Source organism: Lycorma delicatula, chromosome 1 (assembly GCF_047948215.1).
Source record: "Lycorma delicatula isolate Av1 chromosome 1, ASM4794821v1, whole genome shotgun sequence".
Taxonomy (NCBI): Eukaryota; Metazoa; Arthropoda; class Insecta; order Hemiptera; family Fulgoridae; genus Lycorma; species Lycorma delicatula.
Window position 1 is genome coordinate 22,342,717 of NC_134455.1, and position 13,440 is coordinate 22,356,156.

At 29.5% G+C, this 13,440-nt stretch overlaps 1 protein-coding gene across 1 annotated transcript in view; it reads left to right on the top strand.

Annotated features, from left to right (window-relative positions):
• The window catches only part of LOC142317435 (uncharacterized), a 57,007-nt gene that overhangs the window by 31,764 nt on the left and 11,803 nt on the right, over window positions 1–13,440 (top strand). The window contains exons 6-10 of the mRNA XM_075354001.1: window positions 4,016–4,135; window positions 5,029–5,128; window positions 5,578–5,665; window positions 6,260–6,466; window positions 7,510–7,604. Of these exons, the coding sequence (XP_075210116.1) occupies window positions 4,016–4,135; window positions 5,029–5,128; window positions 5,578–5,665; window positions 6,260–6,466; window positions 7,510–7,604 (610 nt within the window). The remainder of the gene's footprint in view (window positions 1–4,015; window positions 4,136–5,028; window positions 5,129–5,577; window positions 5,666–6,259; window positions 6,467–7,509; window positions 7,605–13,440) is intronic.

Consider the following 13,440-nt stretch of genomic DNA (forward strand, 5'->3'; position numbering starts at 1 on the left):
AATGTGATGTAATTTTCTTAAGTATGAGTTCAGCTCTTGGTATGACTTGCTGTGTTCTTTAGTTGTAGTGGTTTTATCATACACATATTATAAAGATTGTTTCATAAGTGATGCCATAAATTTAGTGAACAATTTTTATGACAGAACATTTGGTATTATTTTATTGAACATCGAGATGTGTTAAGTTGTGTGTGAACAGATCTGAAAAGATAAATTTAAAAATCCTCAAAATGTAGTTTGGAATGTTTCTTGAGCATTATAAAAATGTATATATGTATATTTGTTGTTTTATTCAATATGTGCCACTTCTCCGAGTTGAATTTTGTTTAGCTATCAGCCTTCCTTCCTTTTTCCTGTTTAGCCTCCAGGAATTACCACCAGGTTCTACTTCATAGGATGTAGGATGTAGTGTAAGTGAAGTGTAGTCTTGTACAGTCTCTGGTCAACCATTTCTGAGATGTGTGATTAATTGAAACCCAACTACCAAAGAACACCGGTATCCACGATCTGGTATTCAAATCCGTATAAAAGTCTTTACTAGGATTTGAGTGTTAGAACTCTTGACTTCAAAATCAGCTGATATTTGTAGACCCATTCACCACTAGACCAACCTGGTGGGAGCCATCAGTATGGATCATGTTAAGTTCACAGTGCAGCTGTAGACATAACATAACATAAGAAGGACGACATAAAGACAGACATATAAGAAGGATGAAAAAATGAAATTTACTCAACCTTTTCCTAATACTACATAATTATATTAAAAACTATTGTATTTATGATCTAAAATGTTAACAAAAAATAATTTGAAAAAACTCGGTTTAAAAAAACTCGGTTTAAAAAATTAATAAAATTATGGAAATTCTAGTAGTGAAATTTTTATGTATTTTTAATTTCTTAAATAAAAACTCTAAATTTCAAAGTGTACAAATTATGATATAGTCATGTGTGTGTGTGTTCAGAAAGTTGCTGTGTACTGAAATTATAGAATTGTAGTGACAAAACTTACTTAATTATTATTTTGTATGCTTATTTCATTATTTTTTAGTCGAATATTAAAATAACTTGAATAGTTTATAAAAAGTATTGAAAATTATCTCCCAACATCAATACAACTCATCAATACAACATCAATACAACATTTCGTTCTGTTTTCAAACTGTTTAACCAGCTGTTGTACTGGAATGTCTTGTATGTATGCCCTTTTTGCAGTTTTTATTTCGTCAGTCATGCATGATCTGTTATATACACTGCTTGTTTCGCTGTCTCCCGTAAAAAGAAATCTCGGGGAGTCAGATTAGATGATTGTGCAGACTACAAGCTTCTCATAAAAAAGTCATTGATCTCTTAGCTGTGTGCAATGTGGCGTCATCTTGTTTAAACCAATCATAATTGATTTTCCCTTCTGATAACTGCACAATAATAATCACTATTACTCCATGTTCAAAAAAGATTGGACTCACAATGCGTATTCTATTCACACTGATTCAGACTCCAGTTTTCACTTGTAAAGATTGTTCATGGGGGTTAGTATACCACAATTGTATAGTTTGTGAATTAATATACCCTCCCAGATGAAACCATGCTTCATCTGTAAAAAAACATAATGTCAAGGATACGTACAGGATTTTGATCAAATAAAATGTTTATTTAAATTATTGACAATAATTTAGTCTTTTGGCATGATCTGTAGGTTTCAGTTGTTGAACACACATTACTTTGTAAGGGAAAATTTTCAATTCTTTTCTTACAGTTTTATGTGTGATAGGAAATCTAATATCTTGCTGCTGTGCTAACTTACGCATTGACTTTCATGAAATTTTGGCCATAGCAACTGAAATATCAAGCAGCTTATGTTCATTAAGTTTAGAGGGTTTTCAACAAAGCCTGTTGCTCAAAACTTTTTGATAAAGAGTTCGAAGTGCATTATGGTGAGGAACAGAAGTATACGGAAACTTTTCAGAAAATTGTTTCACTAAATCAGTATATGTATTAACTTTATGAAAGATGTGTAAACGAGAAAAATGTGTCCCTCTACCAAAAGAACCATTTATGTCTCTCACAACTATTGATTCTGATAAATGAAATGAAGCATGTTCTCAATTACAACTCAACTGACGTTTTGGTTTATTACTGAGCAATGTCCAACGAATCCACTGGGCAACCAACCTAATGCTGAAAGAACAGAATGCACCAATAACTCTAAAGGAGTGACTTTCCAAATGCACTGTGTGTATGCACACATGTGCATGCGTGTGTTACTAATAAAAACCAGAAATTATTCCATTTAAATTTTGTATGTGCAATTAGGTGGGCCATCCTTCAGAACTGCATCAGTTTTCAGGTCCTTGTCTAAACCATTGGGCTCAATTGAAAAAAGCTTGCTTAAAAATGTTTAAAGATATCCTTTTTTAAAATTTCTCAGAAGGAAATTTTTCCATTAGAGAATTTTATTAAAAAAATGGGTCCTATAATTTTGATTATAAAACTTATTACTTATAATGCTATTTAAAAATATCTATATTGCTTAAATTTCACCTGATTTAATATAATATTATTTTTATTATTATTATATTCCTAATATATATGTTACAGTCTGTTCAACCAGTGAACAGTAAGCAATCCCCTACCCATGCCCCAGTGATATGAGGATGATATATTACATGTAAATGTAATATATATTTAATGTATAGTATATGTAATGCAATGTATAGTCTTGTGCTGTCTCAGGTCGCAAAGGTCTGAGAATTGAATCCCAACCACCAATATCCACTGTCTAATATTCAAATCTCTATAAAAGTTACCAATTTTTACTTGGATTTGAACGTCAGAGCTTCAACTTCAAAAATTAGTTGTTAAACAAGTGATTTGTGATGACAAGTTTGTGACTTAATAATGTATATGGCTATTTATTTTTATTCATGTTTAGGCAGTTGTGGTTTTTTCATCAGAAATATGTTTTTAGGAAGATTCCTTTTCTTTTATTTATTTTTCTTTAATATAATATGTTTGGCATGATTTATTTATTGTCTAATTTGAAAAAAATATTTTCTGGGTATTTGCGGGCTGTTTATTTTATTAAGATTACAAAATTGGATGGTAATTCATGTTTTATTGTATTTTTAAGTTTTTCTTTCTTCATAGGAACTTTGTATATTTAATTAAGCAAAAAGAGGGAGGGAAAGGGTTTATAAAAATGTTAATAAAATAACATGCAGGTGCTCTAAATATTCCCGCATAAACTCTTTGGTAGAAATTTGTAAATTATTCCAATTTTATTCTTAAAAAGTAATAAAACAAAATGTTTACACAATTTTATAGGAAATTTGTTATGTCTAACTAAATTAGTAAAATATAGCTACATTTTCCAGTAAAAAAAATTTTATTTAATAATTCTTTCCTTTGTTTGATTTTCATATGCAAAAATTAGGTAACATATTTAATTTTTATTTTGGATTTATAATCTTGAGTATGCTCTGAAAAACTGAATTTTAATATTAAAATATTTAAGTTCTCTCTTTTTAATATCTTTGATATTTAAAATTTGATACTTTTGAATGAAAAGGTGCGATAATCGTAAAATAATCTTATAGTTTCAAATGTTCATTTAGAAATTAAAATTTATGTTATAAATTTACATGAAAAATTAGATCATAATAAAAATAAAAAAAATGGTGGAAATCTTAAATTTTTGTGGATTTTTGGCTCCCTATTTTTTCTTTTTAAATTTTATTCTCAAAGTAGATTTTAAGTAAGAACTGTTGAGAGGGCTCTTAAAATATCATGTTGGATCTAAAAACTATAATTTTATGGTAATGTAATTTATGAGTATCTGCCCAAACACTATTACTCAACCTGACTATACCTCTAGTTTAAATTTTTACTATGGGTTTTATAAATTTCTATTTTATAATTAATTTTTAATTTGTGTTAATGGTAATAAACATGTTTTTCTGTTTATTTAGAAGCGAAGTTAATCTGCAGAATTTATATCAACCTGTGGCAGGTGCCATAGTCACAGCCACAGCAGCAACAGCAGCAGCCACCACAACAACAGCGGCAGCAACCTCAGCAATCAAGACAAGTTCAGCAGCCTATTCCTCCTATTGCAGCCAAACATAATAAAAACAATGTGGTAAATATTATCTCTATCTTATAAAGTAGGTATATATGTGGTGTACAAATTTGCATATATGCATGCAGTGAAGTTATGAGGATTTATTCAAAACATTTGAACAAATTTTTGAAGGTAGATCTGCATAATGTGGCAAAATTTATAGATAAACCAAACTAAATTATTTTGCAAATACTTAGTCGCAGAATTTACATGTAGTAAATTAAAAATATTTCCATAACAATTTTTCACAAGAAAACATTCAGAACATTTTTTTGGAAAAGAACTGTTTAACCATTACAGTATTTAAATTATGGTTATTTAAGGTTGAAGCTCTTCAAGGGTAAGGGAACTGAATCTATGGACAGCATAATATTTCAATTACTGAATATTGAAGATAGAATTTAGTTTGAAAAGCAAGCCAATGAGATTTGAACCAAGTTCACAATGTTCTTTTAATTTTTTTTTTCTGATAGTTTGAATTTATAAAGAGACTAAGGGGAGAAAAGCTGTTGGGAGGCAGGGAGTTAGCCTCTGACATATGATTTTTATTTTTTGTTTAAGATAGACACCATATTTTTAAAGATAAAAGTTTATACATCTGTATTTTTTTTTAATTCTAGGAAGCTAGACAGCTTAGGGACTTTTATTAAAGGTCAGGAATCCTGAACCTCTTAGTCTTCTTTTTTTAATTTTTTCTGCAGGTAGAACTCTTAAAAAACTGTTTGAAGAGTACAAATTTAATTTTTTTATATACATATTTTTTTTCATTGATATGAATAAATCTGTTTGTATAATTTTCAGTGATATTAATCTTGTTTTAATTGCATTCTAATGATACTTTCTTGGATGACCTTTTGTTTTTAACATTGATTTCTGATGTGTAACTAACTTCTGTGATTTTTATTGCTTAGACTAAGTTGTGTGCAAAAACTCAAGAGCTTGAGGAATGGATGAAGAAAGATGACCCGATGTCGTGTATTAATACAGATACACATTCACAACAGCAGCAAGGTGATTTTTTTTTTTTAGATTTTATATTAAAAAAAAAATTGTGAATATCTTTGCCATTGTTAGAAATTGCTTTGTTGGAATTCCAGCATGTACAGTAGTTGTAAAAATTTGTGATATTTTCAGTTAACATTTGTAATTTTTGATTTGTGATATATTGGTTAGTGTTCTTGTCATTTTTGTTCTTATGAATTATTTATGTTATATACTGTATTCATATATTAAATAAAATAAAAGAATAAATCTGTGGTGGTGGGTAGCTAAATTTTAATTTTCTTCAATCCAGTTAATACAGAGGAACATATGGACAACAATAAAGAAAAAATTGATTTACTAAGTTAATATATATATATATATATATATATATATAAAACACCACCTTTCAAAAAATATTTTATTATTATTGTTATTATTCTGGTGTAAAAATTATAAGTTTAAATTTATCTATTAAGCTGTTGCAGGATATGGTGCTTCCAGTTATGGATATCAGGAGTTATCAGCCACATCCACCACTTGGAGAGGCTCACCTGATTATTCTAGGTAAAATTATAAAATGTGTTTTTATAAATATTATTTTAATTTTTATAACATAAACATTTACTTCATATGTAATGAAAAATGATTCTCTCTGTTTGTTCTGTTCCTAGTTTGAGCCAGCTAGTGCTGCGCTCTAGTTTCTATTAGAGCTGGCCTGTGAGTCAGTTTTATACATTCATTCGAGTAAAGAATCCCATCTGGCGCAGTCATGTATTTCTTGGTCTAATGTGACTAGTGTTATTTAGTATTGTACAAAATAAATTCAACTGTCCTAGAAGAATATGGTTTCGTTTGATTTCACTCCACAATCAATACAGTCCATCCTAGCTCTAAAGATTTAACACCGTTTAAATTTAGTTCATCAGTACAATCATAAGAATGATTCATGACTTTTCTAAAGCGTGTTATTTTCTTGATTTATTTAGTATATATATAATTTTTTTATTATGTGCCATTGTGGTAACTGATACCAACTTTTGTTGAAAGCAATATAATTGATTAGATTATAGAGTTAAACATTTTATATAAATTTAATGACAGACTGAATGTTTTGTGTGGGTCAGACAATTTTTTATTTCTTATTTGAAATTTTTTTAGTGACGATGGTGGAAGATCAGATGAAGACAATGATCCAGGTACATTAATCGAGAAGACAATTTCATTGACATCTGTTGGTGGCAATTTAGGAAGTGGAGTTAGTTTTGGCAGTACTACAGTTGGTACTGCTTCCTCTGGTAATGTTTGTAAAGATCAATCATTACCATCATCTAGTTGTGGTCAACCAAGATATATGACTATGTCACGGTGAGAATAATCATTTTTGTCTTTGTTTAGGAAATAATTAGAAAAGAATATGTACAAAAGAAATATTTTTTTTACTATTATTTAAATGTTTTTTTCCTTAGTTGGGGGATTTTCCTATTTTGTAGTAATAGTTTTTGAATTGTCCCTCATCATCTTTAATAAATCTTCCTGAAATTTTAGAAGCACTTTTAAAAATTAAAAACATATATATTAAGCAGTTAAAATTGTTAATTATTGAAATTTGTTTAATTCATGAAGTACATTTCACTTATCACCTTAAAAATGCCTTGTAACATAAAATATACTATTTGCTTTTATTGTTATGAAATAGATCTTGATATTCACTTACATTACCGTAATAAAATACTCATAGAGCCTAGAATTCTATAATGAATATATATTATTATTAGTTATACATTATATTACTATGAATACTTTATATTATATGATAATTTTTTTTTGCTTCTTCATTTATACATTTTGTTAATTTATTTATAACATATCCCTCATTATACGCTATTTCTGAGTTTATTCTTAGTATAGTATTTATCCTATAAATGTATGATTTTAAAAAACTTTTGTATAATTTAATTTTTAGTTAATGAAATAATTAAAGTTGTAAGTAAAGTGATTATTGGAAGTTGTAGAAGTACTGAAAACAATAAGTATTTCTTACCTACATGTATGTTAATTGACTGAATTATTCTGAGTTTAGAAAATTCATAAGATGGTCAGTGAAAGTCAGCAATTTTTATTTTTAGATTCTGGAGGAACTATGGTGTGTAGTTGAAATGTAGCATTTAAGTTATGAAGAATCTTGACATAATTTTAAAAAAATCACTTCTCAAGATTGTAGTCAATTAGATATTCAAAATAAATATATCTAAAAGGAGTAAAAGGTAGTCTGGTATCCTTAATATTCAACCTCTTTTACATTGAAAGGTTCTTCATTTGTCATACAACTGATATTTCTACCCTAATTAAATTTATACACAATGTTTCACTATATGTAATAAATGAGATAATGGTTTGATGTGTTGTAGAGAAGTAATGGATACATCAAATGGCAATACTGGAACGCTGAACTCTACTGCATCAATCCAAATGCCTTGCAATGTTTGGAGAAAACATTCTACTGGTATGTTGAACAGATACTTTGTATTATTGTATTTATCTTTAATCATTTATTTAACTTTTTAATAATTTTATTAGTGTAGATGAAAATGAACACTTGTTCTGGGCAGAGATTAATTTTGTTAAAACGGTCTCAAACTGAAGACAAACTACAGGCAAGACAGTATGCCTGTTTCTATCTGTAACTAATTGGTTAGTTTGGATGTTTTTCTTTTATTAATAACTTTTTACTCTTGATGTAATATTTAGACGATTGTATTAAATTATAAAACTTTAAAATGATAAACATTTATCCAATGAAAAAGGAGCAGGTTAAAAAAGTAACAAACCAATTTAAGTTGTTGTAGTTGTAAAAATTAATCTTTAGCACTTGATTGACAGTTGAGCCCGCTACTGACTGTTTTCTCTTCCGTTTGTGAGGATCGCCAGTTATCATACTTGTATTTAAACTTCGTAAATTTTACACCATTTTTTTCAGTATTTTTTTTATGTATTAGATGATAAACTGATGTGATACTACTCAAATTTATTTGTTCCTGCTTTCTTTAAATAGTAAAAATTCTACTCTTTTTAAAAGCTGTGGAAATTTCTCAAATGTTATAAATTTTGAATGTTAATAATTAAAGCATATTCTTTTAGACTGCATATTAATTCAGATATTTCATCTATCTATAGTACTTTATTCTTGAAGTCTTTCAGGGTTCAGATTGTGAATATCATATTGAGATCAAATTTGTATAATACAAAATTAATATTTTTATACTATAATCAAATTCAGATCATAGTTTGAATTCAGTTTCTTTTAAATACCATCATAAGGTAAGTTTCCTTCTTTTATATCTTATATATTCCTGCCATTTATTAAGTCTTTCTTTTATCTGTAATAAAGGTCTTCTATTTGCATCTTTGCTACTAAAACATTTTGGCTTCATTTCTCTGAAGCTACATTTCCAGTAATAATCATGTTTTTCATTATTTCTATACGTCTTCCTTTGCTATTTTCCAATTTCTTTGCCATGCAAGAAATTTCATCCTTTTTTTTCTGTCTATTTTATATTTTCATCCATCCATCAGCTTTTGTAAATTTAAAATCTTTCTCCCCATTTTAATTATTTTTCTTTTTAACTCTATCCATGCCCTTATGTTGACTCTTCTCTTGTTGCACCTTCTTGAACTCTGCCAACTATTTAGGATTTTAATTCTGTTTTAGCATATCTGTATCCCATCTCTGATCTCATCTTTCCTTTAATTTTGTAAACTTCAGTCTACACTTTGAAAGGCAATCATTGCTTACTTGTGGTTAGAATCAGTGGTTAGAGTCTGCTTCTGGTTTGTATTACAGTTGGCAATTTAGTTCAAAAATCTTTGCTTACCTTTATATAATTTATTTGATACTTTGCTGTATCTTTAGGTCTCAACTATGTGTTTCTTTTTCTTTATGATTTTTATAAAGATTGTTTGCACTTTTCTACTTTGTTCAAAACTCTGAAAGTTAGTTCCTCTTTTATTTCTCTGGTCTCTGGTCCCAAGAGGAGCCATCATAAATTACAAAAAAAAAAAGAAATAGAAAAAATATTCCCTTAGACCATACAGCTTCATCTTTCCATTGTTTTCATAAGTGCTTAGAAAGTACTTAGGAAAAAAATAGGCATATATATATATATGTACTTGTGAAAATTCAAATAATTCATCAAAATACTGATCATTGTGCCAAATAACCTCAAATAAAAATTATATTTATTTTTTGTTCTTGTTTGAGAGTAATTTTGGAATTTTGTACCAGCTGATGATGTGGGATCCTGTGAAAGTTGATTTTGGTATTGGTTTTTTAGGTTCTGTTATTGTATTTCTTGGTTATTTTGTTGTTATTTGACATATATTTATTTATATTGTCTTTGCCATCATTAAAGTAACTGGATTTGGCAGTGACCATATTCACATGGCCAAACCAGTTACATCTATTTTCTTCCATAGATTTTCCATTCCAGTAACCATTTTAACACTCTTGTACAATTTTCTTTCATGTTTAACTGCCTGTGCTGATCTGAAACACTCCCTGAATAATCAAAATTTTCATATCACTTCCAACACTTCATTATTTATTTTATTATCTGTTCCAGCTCTAATCTTTTCATTCTTCACTATCTGATTCTATACATTTAAATTGATTCTGGGTTTCATTCTCTTCCCCAGAAATCAACAATCAACAATCTCGCTTTTTCCATTCTTTTATCCTAATATTTTATACACTTCATTTTTTTTATCTCCACTAAATGGCAAAGATCAGAATGTACACTGGTTTGTCTTAAATTTATCTTCACATCACAAATTATTCTGTTTCTCTTGCTCCAGTTTCACCTTACCTTCATTTATGCAGTTTGAATTGTTTTTAACTAAAATCTATTTCATTATCCTTTTGTGTATTCGATACTAACTGTTTGGGAAAACTGTTACAGATATTTTAATCAATGAAATTTGATCGTGGATCTTTCTTACATTGCCAACTATTTTCTCTCAGATGACTTAAATAAAGATTAAATTTGTAATTGTTTTTATCCATCCAGAAGCTATATTCATGCTTTCTAATCATCATTTCTTAGATTCCTCACACTTTGAAAAATATATATTTTTATATAAGAATGGGTTTCTGAAAAGTATACAGTTGGTAGTAGAAAAAATAAATAAAAAAATAGTAAGCATTGTAACAGGATATGAATATGGACCGTTTGACTGCTACACTGTAAGATTATGTGAAGAAAAAAACAAATTGGAACACATTGAAAAAAAGAGTAATTCTAGTTAGATGACTCACATAGGAATCTTTAATTTTACATGATTGTAAGATGTAAATTATAATTAAAAATCAAGATTGGTGTTCTGAAATAATTTATCATTAATATACATATTTACCTATGCACATCAATCTCATCTCATTGAAGGATATATAGCTCATTTCTCATTTACAGGAAGTGGATCTTCTCTACCAGCTCACCCTGTTAATATTAGAGGTATGCTTGGTGCTGCACCTCCTGCTTCTCCTGCAACTGCTCCTCCTTGTGGATTATGGACACCTGCTGCTTGTTGTTGTATGAAGGTACAAGATGGTACTAGAAGTGTTTGTAGCGGCAGCAGGCATGATGATTCATTCAGTCCTTTAAATTCACATAATTTACATCACTCAATGGATAATAACACAAACTGGGTTATACATCAGATATCACAGGTAAAAATTGTTATAATTTTTGTTTTTTTATAATTTACTGATAATTTTTAAAGAAATTTGATTCTTTTAGTGAATCATTACTCAAATTTAAAATAAGAGTACTGTTATCCTTATGATTGTCTTAAGTGTTTTTATCTCCCTCTATGAATCATGAAATCTTGCCAATGGTGAGGGTGCTTGAGTACTCAGTGATACAAAGTAGCTGGACCGAAGGTGCAACCTTATTGGAAAGGTATCTGTTGAGAGCCAGACTAAACAGTAATTCCTGATAGAAGGCAGCAGCTCTTTCATTCTACAAGTCAGAGTGTGGAATGTTAGATGTCTAAAAAGATTAGTAGGTTAGAAAATTTAAAGAGGAAAATGGATAGGTTAAATGTAGACGGTGTAGGAATTAGTGAGGTTTGGTAGGAAGAGGAAAACGACTTTTGGTCAGTTGATTTTAGAATAATTAACCCAGCATCAAGTAAAGGGCAGGCAGGAGTAGGTTTCGTAATGAACAAGAAGATATGAAAGAGAGTAGAGTATTTCAAAAATCTTAGCGATAGAATAATTATAGTAAGGATAAAATCAAAATCTAAGCCAACAATGATTTTAATGTCTATATGCCAACAAGTGCCCGCCCATAATGATAATGAGGTAGAATGTGTTGAATGCAAGCATTGGAAAAGGTAAAGGAAATATTGTGGTTGAACACAGGCTAGGAAAAAGGAATGGAAGAGGGGCCGACATATTGAGTTCTCCACGAAGTATAATTTAGTAATTGCCACACGCAGTTTTAAAATCATAATAGAAGAATATATACATGGAACTTGTAGAAAACCTTGGATATCAGAGGATATATTGCAACTGATGGATGAACGTAGAAAGCATAAGAATGCTAGTGATGAAGAAGGTAAAAGGAACTTTCGACAATTAAGAAGTAATATAAACAAGAAGTCCAAATTAGCGAAAGAAGAGTAGATTAAAAAAAAGTGTCCAGAAGTAGAAAGATAAATGATCATTGGTAAAATAGACGCAGTATACAGGAAAGTTAAGGAGAATTTTATGGTACATAAGTTAAAATCTAATAATGTTTTAAAATAAAGATGGTACACCAATTTATAATACGAAAGAAAAGGTCGATAGGTGGGTGGAATATATTGAAGACTTATATAGAGGAAATGAATTAGAAACTGGTGTTATAGAGGAGGAAGAGGAAGTTGCAGAGGATGAAAAGGGAGATACAATACTGAGATCTGAATTTAATAGAGCATTAAAAGATTTGAATGACAGAAAGGCTCCTGGCATAAATGGAATACCTGCAGAATTACTGCACAGTGCAGGTGAGGAAATGATAAATAGATTATACAAACTGGTGTGTAATATTTACAAAAAAGGGGAAGTTCCTTTAGGCTTCAAAAAGAGTTTAATGACATGATATCAAAGAAAACAGGGGCAGATAAATGTGAAGAATAAAGAACAATTAGTTTAACTACTCATGCATCAAAAATCTTAACTAGAATTCTGTACAGAAGAATTGAAAGGAGAGTGAAAGAAATATTAGAAGAAGACCAATCTGTACAGAAGAATTGAAAGGAGAGTGAAAGAAATATTAGGAGAAAACCAATTTGGTTTCAGGAAAAAAATAGAGACAAGCGAAGTAATTTTAGCGCTCATATTAAAGTAAAAGGAAGATTAAAGAAAAGCAAACCAACATGGCGTTTATAGACTTTGAAAAGGCATTTGATAATCTAGACAGGAATAAAATATTCGGAATTTTAAAAAAATTAGGGTTCAAATATAGAGATAGAAAAACAATTGCTAACATTTACAGGAACCAAACTGCAATAGTAATAATCGAAGAGTATGAGAAAGAAGCCGTAGTAAAAAAGGGAGTCTGACAAGGATGTTGCCTACCCCCGTTACTTTTTAATCTTTACGTAGAACTAACAGTTAATGATGTTAAAGAACAATATAGATCTGGAGTAATAGTGCAAGGTGAAAAGTTAAAGATGCTACGATTTGCTGATGACAGTAATTCTAACGAGAGTAAAAAAGATTTAGAAGAAACAATGAACGGCATGGATGAAGTCCTACACAAGAACTACCACATGAAAATAAACAAGAACAAAATGAAAGTAATGAAATGTATTAGAAATAATGAAAATGGACCACTGAATTTGAAAATAGGAAGAGAAAAGATTATGGAGGTAGAAGAATTTTGTTACTTGGGAAGTAGAATTACTAAAGATGGACAAAGCAGGAGCGATATAAAATGCCGAATAGCACAGGCGAAACTAGCTTTCAGTCAGAAATATAATTTGTTTGCATCAAAAATTAATTTAAATGTCAGGAAAAGATTTTTGAAAGTATATATTTGGAGTGTCGCGTTATGAAACTTGGACGATTGCAGTACCTGAGAAGAAAAGATTAGAAGCTTTTGAAATGTGGTGCTATAGGAGAATGGTAAAAATAAGATAGTTGGATAAAGTGACAAATGAAAAGGTACTGCGGCAAATTTATGAAGAAAGAAGCATTTGGAAAAATATAGTTAAAAGAAGAGACAGACTTATTGTCCACATCCTAAGGCACCCTGGAATAGTCGCTTTGATATTGGAGGTCCAGGTAGAAGGAAAAA